Genomic DNA, 13,855 nt, shown 5'->3' on the forward strand with positions numbered 1-13,855 from the left:
GGATGCACGTAACAGTCATAGGCGATGTTCTGTAGAAAGATCCGCATGTCATATCACTGCGGATGGAGTGTAACTCGAAGCTACCTGCAGCATCCGTAAACACACGTAGAGAAAAAGTCGGACAAACGTCTCTCACTCTAGGTGGCAAGCGTCGAAACTACGAAGACGACAATGTAATCGCTTTCGTATCTGGTTCTCGCCTCTCAGAGGAAACACAGGAGGCAGTTTGCTTCAGTACCGATCAATTTGAAGAAATTTCATGTTAATGCAGGATCGCATAGGTACGCGGAGCTTTACTGGCAGCGTTTTGCCCCGTTTAAGAGAAAAGTGTTTCGGATCGAAAAGTGTTTTGTTCTGTGAAGCCTGCTAGCGGGCAGACGTTTTGTAATCCTTTCATGCCCTTTCCGGTGAATGATCTTTTCCCTCAATAAAACCAAAATAGCCGACAAGTCTGTTGGTTTCACGACGAGGTTCACTGTGAGTTGCGAGCAATGAAGTTGGGAAGAGTTTGAAACACAAAACGGTGTTCTGGCGAATCCCATTCTACCGCATTTCCAGGTACGAGTCTAGTGCATGTACGCTCCCGTGGCACGAGGTATTCCAGGGAGTCTGGCTTTAGTTGCTGCCTGATTGCCCCTCTATTTCTTCTGTGGACGCACGGTTTTATATGGCTCTCTAAGTGTCAACGATTGGAAAATCTTTTGTCTGCTCATGTTTGTGCACGCCATGACGCGTTATGTTTCTGGGTGGCTCGAGTCACGCGGCGAGTGTCTGTGTCCCGTTTCGAATTTGGCGACAGTGCAGCCCTCCAAAACGCAGCTAAAGTGGTGGATTTCAGCGTCCTTCGACATTTATACTATTTCACAGCGGTTATGTTCAGGCGTGCTCTGTCGATTAGAGAGCACGCCTAGTACCAGCGAGACAAAAACGCTCGTCAGACGCTAGTATGGTCATAACCCCGTAATTGTCTGTCGCCGGGTATGTCTAGCGGTCCAGGTTCCTAACTTTCGTAAGCCTCTGCTCCTCAGTGTTTAGCGGCAAAGGGAGTTGCAACACATGAGCTTTTAAGGTTGTCCGCGCACCGAGGTCAGACAGAAACCGGCACACAATAACTGAGGTAATACCGTGTAACAAACCACGTTTCGGGGAGGATTCTTTCTTCGAAGTTCTCGAAAAACCACGCGCATCTTCCTTAGGTGTCCACGAAACGAAACGCAAACTTCTCTTTCGTTTTCTCCTTCAGGAGCCGAGAAGCTCCGTTGTCTGGTTCTGCAGCTGCTGGTGCAGCTGCTCGGCAGCCCCGATCCACCGCAGCAGCCGATCTTGCAAGTAGGACATTCTGCGAGGAGAAAGGCACCAAAGAAAAGAAAGATTGAGTCCGTATTTTCGATGGAAAAGGGGACCTTAACATTTTAGATGATGACACCCGTTCACCTACATATTTTTGCAAGGTGCTAGCTAACGCAAAGTGCGACTCCTTTGGAAGCCGCCGTGGAGTTGTGAAGACACATCAAAAGAGAAAAACAATTTCTTTTGGGATTCTCAAAACAGAATCCCTTGATCCATGAAAAAAGGCATACTGTTTCTTTCCCGTATTACCAAGACGCTTGAAGCAAGTAGGGGCTTGGACGAATAGTTACCTGTAGGCCTACGCGTAGTATCTACTCCCCCGAGAAAGCTCATGGTTAACCATGGGGCTGAGGCGATTCGCCCACTACAATGGTACTGATCATACTCTCTGACGCTCGCTTCACCACTTCACGACTCTCTCAACCCCGAGCGCGCTGTCGTTTATTCTCATCCACACTTTCCACGGTAGAGACGGACGTCAGTGGCGAGTGCGCTTTCGTAACAGCTTTTGTCCCCGATTCCCTTTTTAACACACGTCTTGTATGGTAGATTAGCAACACAGGATACCAGTAGACTCAATGCATTTAACACCACACGGTCACGAAAGGAACAATAGATGAATGGTGCTTGTAGGTTCTATCTTCTACGGCGCTGCATAACATATAAATGCTCTTTCCGCCGTTCGCTGACCGTGGATACCACTTTGGATCCGGTAAACAAAGATCCGCATGTAGACACCACTTTCCCCATGCTGCAAATTCAGGTTAAAGTTCTCGAGTGCACGTTGCACGCAAGTGCCACCTTTGGAAAACACAAAAACAACTGGATCTCTTCGCGTTCGTTTTCGCGCACCCTGTCGGCTCTCTGGTGTCTGTTAGTCCCTTCGAGGTCCGCGCTCGCCAGTCGACTCTGGAATCGCCGCTGGAATCCGCTGTTTGAACTTGCCTTTCCTGTTTCGTGAACGCCTTTCGTCTCGCAGCCTAAGCGGGCCGCAATCGATTCCTAGAAAATCGACTTTTTCTCGCGCTGCCCCGGTTGCAAGGCCTTTGCTACGCTCGCTGAATCCCTGCTTTCACCGCAGCCTACCCGTTTTCATCGAGGAGAAGAGAGGGTCGAACCCACGAGACAAACACCTGGCGCTTGACCTGGTCGATGCTGCCGCGCATGAGTTTCTGGCTCATCGCGCGCATCACAAGGTGTTCGACGTCGTCTTCTGAGACCTTGCAGGAATTTGCAATGAGGTCAAAACTCAAACTCCGAGAAGCGGCAGAAATCCCCGCGCCTCCAGCCGACAAACCCAACGGAGCTTCATTGAGTGCTCCACTTTTCTCCAACGACGAAGCCTCGAAACTCCCCGCCGCCGTTCCTGCAGCCGACCGCGTAAACGCGAGACGCAGCAACGCCGCCGTCGCGATCTTCCGACGCAGAGCAGGCATGTGGTTCGCCAGCGCCTGGGAAGGGGGGTAAGACAGAGACAGAGAGGCACTCGAGAGACATGGGCAAGCAAACTGACGACACAGGAGAAAGAAGTATCTCAAACGCGGTTCGCAGAGATGAAGCCATCCACTCTGTCTTTGCACTTTCGGGTGACGAAGTGCTGCTCCTTCGGTTGCATCGGTTTCTGCGGGAGCGGCGGAGGCAGCTCAAGGCCTAAGCCATCATCAGTCTGGAGTGCTTCTGAACGCCACATACCTAGCCGTGAAAGCATCAAAATGCACGTAATGTCCAGACCACCCAGAGTCAACGTCGTACCACTGGCTGGCGACGTGTCTTCTACTCGAGAACACCAGTTGAGCTGCGCGTTACATTTCTGAGAAATCCCCAGCCCGCAGCCGGCGCTCGACGCATATGTCTACGTGCACGGTTTGATGTTTAAAACTCGTTTGACTTCCACGAGCGGAACGTCCTATTACGTGTAACTCGCTTTCTGCGCGGTCTGCACCCAGCTAGCTTTCGAACGTGTCGAGTGCGTAAAGAGGACGCCACGCCGCTTCATCTCAGATTGCGAAGTCTTTTCCGGACACTACATGCGTTCCATCCCCACTTACCGTCGCCTGAATTTTGGCAGCGAACTCCGAACATATCGACTCAAACTGGGGAAGAGAACCGCAGTGAAAGGCCTCCAGGAAGGACCACAGCCACTGGTGCTCTGGCATCGACTTCAGCGTGGCGAGAATCAACGCCTGTTGCATCTGCAGGAACAACATAGATGGTTCAGTCGTATTATTTTGAGCTATACAGTGGAGAGGTAAAACGCAACCTGCTTCTCCAGGAAAGTGCGAGATTCCACCGTTCTCAACACAAACACGCTACCGAAAGCGCCTCCAAACACGGGGGACAACAGACTTAACTAGGAATGAGGCTGGAACATGCATCACTTTGAATTTCCATCTTGTTGTTGCTTTTCTAAATACATCCTGAACGCTGGCACGAGTGTAGCATGCAGCTGAAGTATAGCTACCCGCTGTGTTCGAAAACAATCTTTTTTTTCGCGTTCCCTGTTTCCCCGGTCTCGGCCGAAGCAAATGGAACGGCCTGTTCGCCAGAGGCAGAAAAGTAGTGGCGCATGTGACGGCAACCCCTTTGGTATTCTTTGTTCATCTCACGAAGACGCACCCAAGGCACGCAGTAACAAGCCCAAAGCAACTGCAGCTAGAGCCCATCTTATGCATTCACAGAAGGAATTCCTGTGTGTTTATGTACTATCTTTTTCTCTGAGAGCAACTGGCGATAGGCTCTCCGTTGCACGTTCCAGAAGACGCGGTTCCCGGTTTCTCTCTGGAAACGGTTTTTCCTGAAAAGGACTTGCATAATCTCACCAGTTCGCCGAAGTTGAAGATGTCCGGCGCAACAAGGGCAGCGATCGCAATCTCGTAGGCGAGGCCAACACGGTCTTTCTCCGGGATGCTCACTGCATGACACATTTAGAGTATCGCTGAACGACTCTCGCGCATTGGCAAAAGAAAGTCCCCCTTTCACGCTGGCACAAGATGTGCAGAGCGGCGGTCGGGACTTGAAGAGTGACGTGTCAGTTGCGAAGAAAAGCCTTTTTTTGGGAACCCCGCGGATCGGTCTTCCTCTGAATATGGTTGTCTGTATCTCGTAACCGGAGTCACATGCCGTACGCGAGGCGTTGAACGTCCCTTGCGCAATCGATTCAGTTAAACAACGTGAACAGAGGAAGAGGCATAATTCGCAAACAAGCCCGAAAACAGGAATCCGAAGAAAGCAAGCAGTCCTCAGTCATGATACGTTGTGGACCGCGACGTGCAGCTGAAACTCATGAGTCGCAGAGCAGCCTCAAGACACCGTTTGTGCTTGCGCTAACGAAAGCAGAAAGTCCACCAAACCGGTTGGGAAACTTAATTAAGCGGCCAAAAAACTACCGTATCACGCGGAAGCGTCTCGCGAAACGGATCTGACAAAAAACAGACGAGGGCAGAAATTTGCCTTTCCTCTCCACCCCTGTAGTGCACGTCATTTTCAACACGAAAGAAAGAAGCCTACTTGTGGGAGTGTATGCCAGGAAGATGATGGCATGATGGTAAAACTCCGCAAACTTATCCTGAGCCTGTAGACCACGAGCAAAATGTCTTTTTCAATTGTTTTTTAAACGCCTCTGGTCTCAACGCTCGGACGCATCACAGCTACGTTGACGAAGAGCGAACCACACACGAATAAAGACGTGGACACTTCCAACTCTCTTTGTCTCTAAAATCAGGCAACGAAATTTGCTGTTTAGTATTTCTCCTACCACATGCTATATATCAGTGTATTCGAAATGTAAATCTACTTCGTCCCTGTGTGTCCGGAGCTCTATTCATGCGATCACTCGCGAACTCAACAGTGCGCTCCAACGCTCGCATAGGTCTCCAACATGCGTTTTATCTGCACCTGTACAAAACGTAACAGCCCTCCAGGCGAAGACGTTCACGTTCCCTTCCACCTTCATGGCAAAGCATCCCTTTTGGACCTGCTGCCGGCTTCGACGAACACGAAAAAGCTCCCGAGAACTTTTTGGACTGTCAGCTTGTCCCTTTAAGCCAACATTCTCCGACGACTCCTTCGGTTGCCAAAAAACGCACCTTTGCCAATGTGGCGGCCGCGCGTTGGAAGGCAGCTTGAGCAACCGGGCCAACCCCCAGAGAAGTTTCGTGAAGTTTCTTTTGAAGTTCTTCCAGGATTTCTTCGCTCTCTGAAAAGTCACGACACTGAGAAAGGTGGTAGCTCTGGTAAGTCTTGTACAAAACCTCCGCCTCAAGGGCAGCGGCCAGCGCAGCGCTCGGGCGCGGAGCAGATGTTGAGGACAGCGAGCTCGGCTGAGAGCCGCCGCTCTGTCCCGCCGAAGTCGAGTTCTGCGGCCCGTCCGCGAGAGGAAAGTGCGAGAGGAAAAGCAATCCATCTCGCGCATCTGCATGCAAAAGAACAAGAAACCAATCCTCTGCAAGCATTCGACGCCTGCAGTCATCATTCCAACTAGATAGACAGATGAAGATATCGTTGCATACGAATACATGTATACACATATATATGTAAATTGAAAGGGACGCAGAGACGTGGTTCGAGGCGAGTGTGAGTGTTGAACCGAAAGAGGAGACAACTGGGAGGATGCGGAGGCGTCGTCTATCTCTGGAGTTTGACAGCGACCTACCGATGTCTTCACAGACAGCTCCGAGGAGTCTGAGGAAAGCCACTTCGTCCAGTTTACTTCGTTGAGGACCGACAACGTAGAAGAAGAATTCCACACGGTCGAGGCCCGAGAAATTCGGAGGAGGGGAAGGCACCTCGTAGGCAGCACTCCCCAGAGAGTTGTCTCCGAGAGACAACGGGGCAAGGTAAGTGAACGAAGCCATCGTGAACTCGTGGTAACGTCTGCACGCATGCAGAAAGAAATTGGGTGCTTCAGCTCTACGGAAAAAGCAGCCGCCAAACGGCGAGAATGTGGAGAGGGAGCACCACGGAAGCACGGCGAACCGCGTAGGGAAAGCCAAGTGGCGCTTCTCGATGTTTCCAGGCATTCGCTAAACCATTTCTACCAGGAAAACGAAGACCTCCGAAAAGATACGAACGTAGAGCTCTGCAGAAGCCGTGAAAAATGGACACAGTAGTGCCTAGAAAAGGCAGGTCGACGCAGGAGGAAGAGTAGCTTTGCCCCCAAGTGTTTGTAGCGGAAGACGTGGATTCCTGTTATCGCGTGTAGACGCCGCAGAAAAACACAAGTAATCGTGTCCGAGAGATGCATACTCCCAAAGCGATGGTCCTGGCCACCTTAGCATCCAAGAAGTCGTTTTCTGTCGACTTGACAGCGAGATGAAACTGCCCCTCCTCTGAATACGAGATTTCCACCAAAGCATCACTGGACACGAGGACATAGAAGTCACCTGGAAACTACGAAGTTCCCTTAAAAGGCCAACACGCACGCAGCTCACCGCTTCCTGAGGCAAATGTACGGTGAAAAAAGTCTCACAGCTAAACGGTGCAAAGTTTAATGGTCACAAAAAGGAGTGTGCACCTAAGAAACGTTTCCCACTCGCGTACCGGCTATCTTCAGACACTCTAAAGAAAGTCTTCTCTCGCAGGGGTGGACCCCCCGAACAGCAGGACGAGCGTGGCAATTTACAAGAGCAACGCTGCGTTCACAGTCCAGCGAGTCGCTTGTTGACATGGACCTGGAAACCTACAACCACCCCAGACAAACGTCTCCCAGCTTCGCCTAGCGAGTTCACTGCTTCTCTAGATGAACGTTGTCGGGTTCTACGAAGCGCCACAGTGTAACGGTGTGAGTCTTCTGTTGTCCTGGTGCAAAAGAGCAGACCTAGGAAAAGTTCAGGCTCACTTTGAGGCGAGGGCATCCTCGATCTGTTGAAGCAACGCAAGGGCCTCTGGATGTTTTTCCTTTTCCTCCTGGAGGTGCTCTTCAGGTGGCTTCATTTCATCCGGAGTTCGTTGAAGAAGTGCCCTCATTTGCGGACTTGCTCGTGCAGCCAACTCCTCGAGCTTCTTTGCAGAGTCGTCTGCAGCAGGCGGGCTGCCGCTGGCGACGGCGGTGACACTTGTCATCGTGGAGAGAGAGGAAAACGAGAGATTCAGAAGAAACTTCGGGGCAAAACCACTGACTGGGAACGCTGCGAATTCGCTCTGTCCAGTTTCGTTGTCTTGTGTCCGAAACAGAGGACACAAACTCCAGCAGACACCAGCAAGCCCACACGTCTCTCGCGGAAACAACCGCGACGTTACAACAGAGCGGTTGAACAAAAAGGAAACTGCAGAAACAACGCGACGTCTGCAGAGGCCTCCTGCTTTTTCCAGCGAAGACGCGAAACCCTCGCTGAGAGGAGAAAAACACGTTGGAATCGTCTCGGAGAAACTCCAAGTGCAAGCGCTTTTCCCCCCGTTTCGCAAAAGAAGTGGAACCCGATGGCAGGATGCCGGAATGGCGGGCCTCTCAAGTGTAAGTGATCTTTCCTCGTTTCTACCGGAACAATCAGAGAAAAAAGGGAAAATGGTTCATCCTGCTTCCGGCCAAGCCGGTAGCAACAAAGTCCTGAAACTTTTGCAGTGCTTGGAAACAAAGGGAACGCCGCAACCCCGAAGCATCGAACGGCTTAACCAGATAGGAGAGGACGGCGAGTTTCTCCGCAAACTTCGAACTGTGAAGCACAAGAACTAAGCCGAAGACCCTGACTTTCGATCTTCGAAAGAACACAAGTGCGGCGTCCTCTGTTTTTTTACAGGCCAGGGGCGCGTCGTCCTCGTAAATTCTCTGCAAGAGAAGACCCACCAGGTGCAAGACAACCCACAAGCCTACGCGACTAGAAAACGGTTGCCGGCTCGGTGGCTCTAACTGCTACGTCATTGCAGAAAAAGTGTGCAAAACGCAGACTCTTCAAGGAAATCCTGGATTTGCAAGGAGAAACCAGAAACGTCCTCCTCCCGGACGTCGAAGACACGAAAGGGCGTCTCGCAGCAAGTGAGTAGTAAGTGTGGAGACTCGTGTCCACGCAAGAAGGAAGTCCACATCAACTTTCCGAAGACATCACCACGTAGCTGTTCCAGAGAGTTTTGTTACCACAGAAGCGATTGAGCAGAGCGACAGGGCGGTAATTCCATGATCATAAAGTCGGAAATCCAGTTCTTCTTCGCGAAAAGCTCCTGTCGGACGGGTGGCACAACAGGCGATCTGGCTTTTTTTTCCTACTGAAACTGCATGCAACTCAGCGTGTGCAAAGGCAAATTCGTTTTTCGAATGCCACGTCTAATTTCTCGAAATTGGTGCACCCTCTTTTGCGACCTAAGGTCCGTGCGTACCTTAACCATGGGTACCTGACTAGAAATTGTTTCCTCCGGGACTGGAAACGCGCCTGTTTTTTTTATCTGCACCAGTGCTTCAGAATCCCCCCCCTTCGGACACCCGTCGCCGCGTACGACGCGTCTAGATAAGTACCGTTGTTGCAATCTACCAGCAAACGCACAAAATCAACGTCTGCAGCTCCATTTTCTGAAGCAATAGAATCTGAACTTTCCTTAGTCTGTGGAGAGCTAACGCACCTCCAATGACAAGGTACGGGAGATCAAAAAGCATACCATGCCCGTTGCCCCAGAACAAAGGGGCAGACAAACACATAATGTGCACGAAAACCCGAATTACACGCTACGATGTGGTTTCGGCTTCTTTAAGTTGCGGATTGATACAGCTTCTTCGTTTCTTCACGAGGTCAAAAAGTGTCACCCATGCGCTAACACAAGATAGAAACTGCCACAAGCCCTGTATACAACACTTGTTTCGTAACCATATTGGAAGCACGCATATCAGCCCCTTCAGCTGCATCTTCCTAAACCTTCACTTTACAGTTGCAGAGGCCGAACGTGACCTTCTTCCTTAACCTCATGCTCTTTGTTATCTATTACCTATACGGCAATACCGTTTACGCTGCACCCTGCGTTTCCTTTTCCTTCACTTGTACCATAGACTGTGGACTTCTCCGTAAGTCGAAAACCAAATCATCGTATTTGTTCAGGTCTGCATCATAGTTGCTGCGTGTCAGCAGCATGCTCACAACCAATCTTCGCGTTCATTCCTATATATATATATATATATATATATATATATATATATATATATATATCTATTGGTATTTCTGCTGCAGCTCTCCGACATCTCGTTTCCTTGTTTAAGCGTCTGCATGCCGCAGGTGTAGAGGGTTGCAGTTGGACGTCCTCTTGAACATCAAGAAGGACTGAAACACGAGGGAATCGGATGTAAATCACCAAGCACTGTGAAAAACACGTCCCTGATCTGGGGGGCAGCATTGGGTCCCATCTGAGATTAGGCGGCTTTCTTCACTACACGGCGAAATTAGGTGGCCTTTTGCCTCTAACCTGTAGAAAATTCCATTATTTCACTTTCTCTTCGTTCGGGTCTTGCTTGTTCGGTCTTGTCATTCGTATTCTTCAAGGTAGTTGTGTGGGACATGACATTCTAGTCAATCGTCCACTCGCATTAACATGATCTCATTCCCTAACCAATCTCGCCGGGGTAAGGACCCGCCCTTGGCACGACGCCCTATCATTGTCAACTGAAAGGAAATTACAAAGTTACTTGCAAATTGATATGACTGACTCTCCAAACGGTCTTCAGGCTAAGCGGCCACAGACGTGCAAGAATGGATGGGTGTAAACTGACCAGGAGAAACCCTGTGAAAACAAACGACTAGGAGGCGACACATTCTGCCAGCAATATTACACGCAAATGCACGACCTCTGTGCGCGCGAAGAAAGAAACCTTCCGGTCACACAAAACCCAGTAAGTGTAAAATCACTGGCTTCTTCGTCCTTCCCGGCGTCAGGCTCCTCCCGCCGAACAAGGTCTCTCAAAACTTGTCGTGGAGCAGTCATGGTCCTTTTCATCACATCGACATAAACACAACATAGATGAGGCATAGGGACAAAACTACTTGGAGGGAGGCTCGCACTGCTAGTTTTCCTACGTAGAGAGTAAACTCTTTTAGATGAAGCTAGCTCAACCACGGAACCAAATTTGCAGAGCTGACACGCCTGCCCGACGATTAATTTACGAAGTGGGCGTAACGACTGAACACAGTACAGTCGTTTTGGGGCTCTCTTCATAGTGCGAGTTGCACAATAACGAGTAGAAGGGATGTCGTACCCTTTTTTATCCCTCAACCAAGCGTCGCAACCAGTGATACGTTGTGGCTTCGAACAACTGACAAGAACCGTCCACTGGGGCACGCACCAACGTCGATCGCGGGACAATCCAATGGTGTAGCCTATTTCCTGATGACAACCCGCGATCAACCCGACTGGACCATCTGACAAATATCTGCGGCATACTGGGAGGACCGAGGCACCTTTTTACATAAGACGGCATTGTCGAGAACTATATCCGCTGTCGATTTCACGGTTGGAACAGGATAACATAGCCATGACAGTCAGTAACGCACATGATTTCCCGGGAAGGTTTTCCATGCCGTTCGTCGACTTGTTTTCCACAAGGTGGCCTTCCTTCATGATTGGTGGTAATAAGTTCTTCCTCCAACGCCTAGAAAGTATTGCGAAACACACATGGGCACCCGGGCGTGTGCAGGTTTCCCACTCATAAAGACTCCTTCCTACAGTCTTTTCTTTTGAAATACAGATTTGGCGATTGGTGCGATGTTGACCGAGGTGCCGCTGAGCGGAATAAAGCACGCACACGTCATTCGGAAACAGCAGTTAAGCTGCTATCAGGCAGACGACTCACACGGAACGAGGTTATCGCTATTTTATTCCACACTGACAACCACTTGAAAGGCTGGCTTCGTCCTCACTGGGAATCGCTTGTTTTTACCTCGTTTACTGATGCATATGATACACGTTGATACCGAACTTCTTTACCCGTGTCGTTCTCCCTAGCCTTCATGTGCAAATCAATAAAACAGCACGAAGTCCCCACACCAGCCAGAGGAAAATACTCTTGTGGCCAGGTAGCCAAAAGAAAATTGAGGGACCGCAACGCCATCACCTTTACCTGATTCACCGGGCAGCCGCCAATTTTCCCCAACCATAAGCTCCTAAGACCCTTTTCACGCATGAAAGCAGGCAAGAGAACTGTCGTGTTTTAGCATCATACATATATACAGTACCCCGTTTTCAGAAGTATCTCTTCTGACAAGCCTGCAGCGGTACAGTCAAATTCTTTCCTCTGCACGTAAAAAGTCGCCTCACTAACGAAAAAGAAAGACTGCTTAAATGTTATTTTTAAACAAAAGCTAGGGTCGGACAAGAGTCTCTTCGATAGTAGGCAAATAAAAATGAATGTCTCTTTGCCGTGTAGTACAGGCCTGCTCTAGAGAGTTTCTGAGTCTGCTCTCTTCACGCCTATTTCGGGCAGTTCCCAAAACCATACATGTATCCGGTCAGGGAGACAATGGAGAAAAATAGGCCTGTCTCAGTCTCCTGCTTCAGCTACGTGCGTTCCCCTCGGGCTTGTCAAACGAATCCCGTGATAGCCGTTCCACCAACTCTGGGATAATTAGGAGTGTCGGGAAACAAACGGAAAGAAACGGTTCGCTAATGACTAAGTCGAGGAACTGGTCCTCACATTTAACATATAGATACGTATTTATAGACTTATATATATATAAATCCGTACAAATAAACATATATCTATGTATATACACGAGACATACTTTATCTTGCGTCCGCATCCACTAACCAGTCAGGCTTCGAGCATCCTTGGCTTTTTTCGGCTGCAGGATTTACAGTACAGGAAAACGGAAGCAACCACATCACGAGCTAATCTCTATTAATGAGAGGGTGGAATGACCGAGCGGCAGAGTCACTCGCTAAATCGTTAAGATCCCAACGCCCCTCTGCAACTCTAACACTACAGTGATGTTTCACGACCGGGTTAATTATATCTGAGAGATACGGAAAGTGCATCCCGTTTTGAGGGTGATACTTTTCGTGTGAGACAAGCTAAGTAGGAAGAGCCGCCTCACGGATGCACCGCTTACGAGCGACGCCAACTTGACTTCGGCCCTATGCCGAGGCCTGCCGAGATTCAGCTGCCCCGATGCGTGAGCTCTCAAGTCAACATTTGATACGCCCGTGAGAGAGACCACGCTAAAATGATAAAAACTGTATGAAATGAGTGGAAGCTCATTTCCTTGTATTCCAGAGGCGACAGCGGTGGAGTCACAGCGAGGGTATACGGCGATTCGGTTCAGGAGAGCGAAACGATACCGGATGCGCGCAGTTCAGCTGAATCAAGGAACCGCACATGACGAAAACTTACCGATTCTGCGTTTTGCTAGGGAAGAGGTGCGTAACGAAGAATAGCGCCTATGAAGGATAGGGCTACTGAAATGACTGGAGACAGAATGCAGACACCAAACTGTGAGACATACTGGCCTCCTTCCTCTTTCTCAAAAACGCAAAGGCTGCAGAAAAAAGTGCCGTAACCCCTGTTCTGTCGACCGGATCTTCGTGGCGGGTCTCCTGAAAGTTTCTCCACAGGCCGGCTTGTGGCTTCTCCTAATTTGCGGTATCTCTCTCTTCAGAAACTCCCTCGCTTGTGCTTTTATTCTGTCTTGAGTTTGATCGTGTCATTTTTCAATCAAATTCCCCTGCTCGCATATTTTTACCCCTGCCCGTCTCCGTCTCCACACTACCAACCTTGGTCACTTGACTACCTTCTGGGAAGATTGAGGTACCCCCGGGAAGAAGCTAAAAAAACGGCAGAGCGGTTGAGCCTGCGTAGTTTTTCCCCTGAGGCAGTTCGAACACCGAGGGTACACACAAGCCCATATTCGTCGGCTCCTCTGTGCATGGCTCAACGTGTAATCACTAGCTCCGTCTCTTGTCGTCCTTCTCATTTGGTTTCTGCTCATACTCTCGGTTGAAAAGCATTAACTTCCTTCCGAGCGTGGTCCTCCTGGTTGCTCGCGATAGCCCTAGATGCGCTTGGTTAGTTGCTACAACCATGCGGCACGAGGAGGGAATAGGCAGATGTGATGAGATATGTTGGCTGCGGGCGGCCACAAAGCCCTCGGCACAGATGGCAACCCGGTGCCAAAAACTGACGCATGTCCAGTTATGGTGCTGAAAGAACGAGACGACGAACGTGCCCTAGCGAGGGCATGGAGCAGCAAAGGCCAGCAACCCTTGAATATACTAAGTGGGAAACCGTGCGTACCACTGAAGTCACCTGAAAAGCGGGGAAGGTCCTCCTCTGGCCGTTCAATGATAACAGAGAATGAGCCTAAGAAAACGCCTGTTTTGGAACGGTTGTCCCCAGCACAGCAGCCGCTTCCTCAGCACGAAGTATCTCGGGGTGAGTGGGACAGACTATCAATCGAAGGGACAGGTCCGGTTCACGTGATCGACCGTAACGGGCTGAAACAAAAAACAAAAAGTCCAATCCAACGCAATAGCCTGGGAGCCGCTCCCGGAAGTATCCACGAGATGAGAATTCGGAGACGCCGTTGCACAGAGCCCTGGACCT

The 13,855-nt window shown here is 50.0% G+C and overlaps 1 protein-coding gene across 1 annotated transcript; it reads right to left on the reverse strand.

The window, feature by feature from the left end:
• Window positions 1-1,016: 1,016 nt before the first annotated feature.
• TGME49_207770 (PCI domain-containing protein) lies at window positions 1,017-8,476 on the reverse strand. Its single transcript, XM_002369540.2, has 8 exons — window positions 7,187-8,476; window positions 6,002-6,222; window positions 5,436-5,761; window positions 4,858-4,921; window positions 4,170-4,261; window positions 3,399-3,542; window positions 2,437-2,801; window positions 1,017-1,339 (listed from the first exon to the last, which is right to left on the reverse strand). The coding sequence occupies exons 1-8, from the start codon at window positions 7,408-7,410 to the stop codon at window positions 1,240-1,242; spliced, it is 1,536 nt and encodes a 511-aa protein (XP_002369581.1). The 5' UTR covers window positions 7,411-8,476; the 3' UTR covers window positions 1,017-1,239.
• Between the last annotated feature and the right edge of the window lie 5,379 nt (window positions 8,477-13,855).

Source organism: Toxoplasma gondii, chromosome Ib, assembly GCF_000006565.2.
Source record: "Toxoplasma gondii ME49 chromosome Ib, whole genome shotgun sequence".
NCBI lineage: Eukaryota > Apicomplexa > Conoidasida > Eucoccidiorida > Sarcocystidae > Toxoplasma > Toxoplasma gondii.

Coding starts and splice junctions, on each gene's coding strand:
- TGME49_207770 (XM_002369540.2), bottom strand. CDS start 7,410: ATGACAAGTGTCACCGCCGTCGCCAGCGGCAGCCCGCCTGCTGCAGAC. Junction 5,762..6,001: donor AGCTGTCTGTGAAGACATCG/GTAGGTCGCTGT, acceptor TTTTGCATGCAG/ATGCGCGAGATGGATTGCTT. Junction 4,922..5,435: donor CGGCCGCCACATTGGCAAAG/GTGCGTTTTTTG, acceptor CGTGGTCTACAG/GCTCAGGATAAGTTTGCGGA.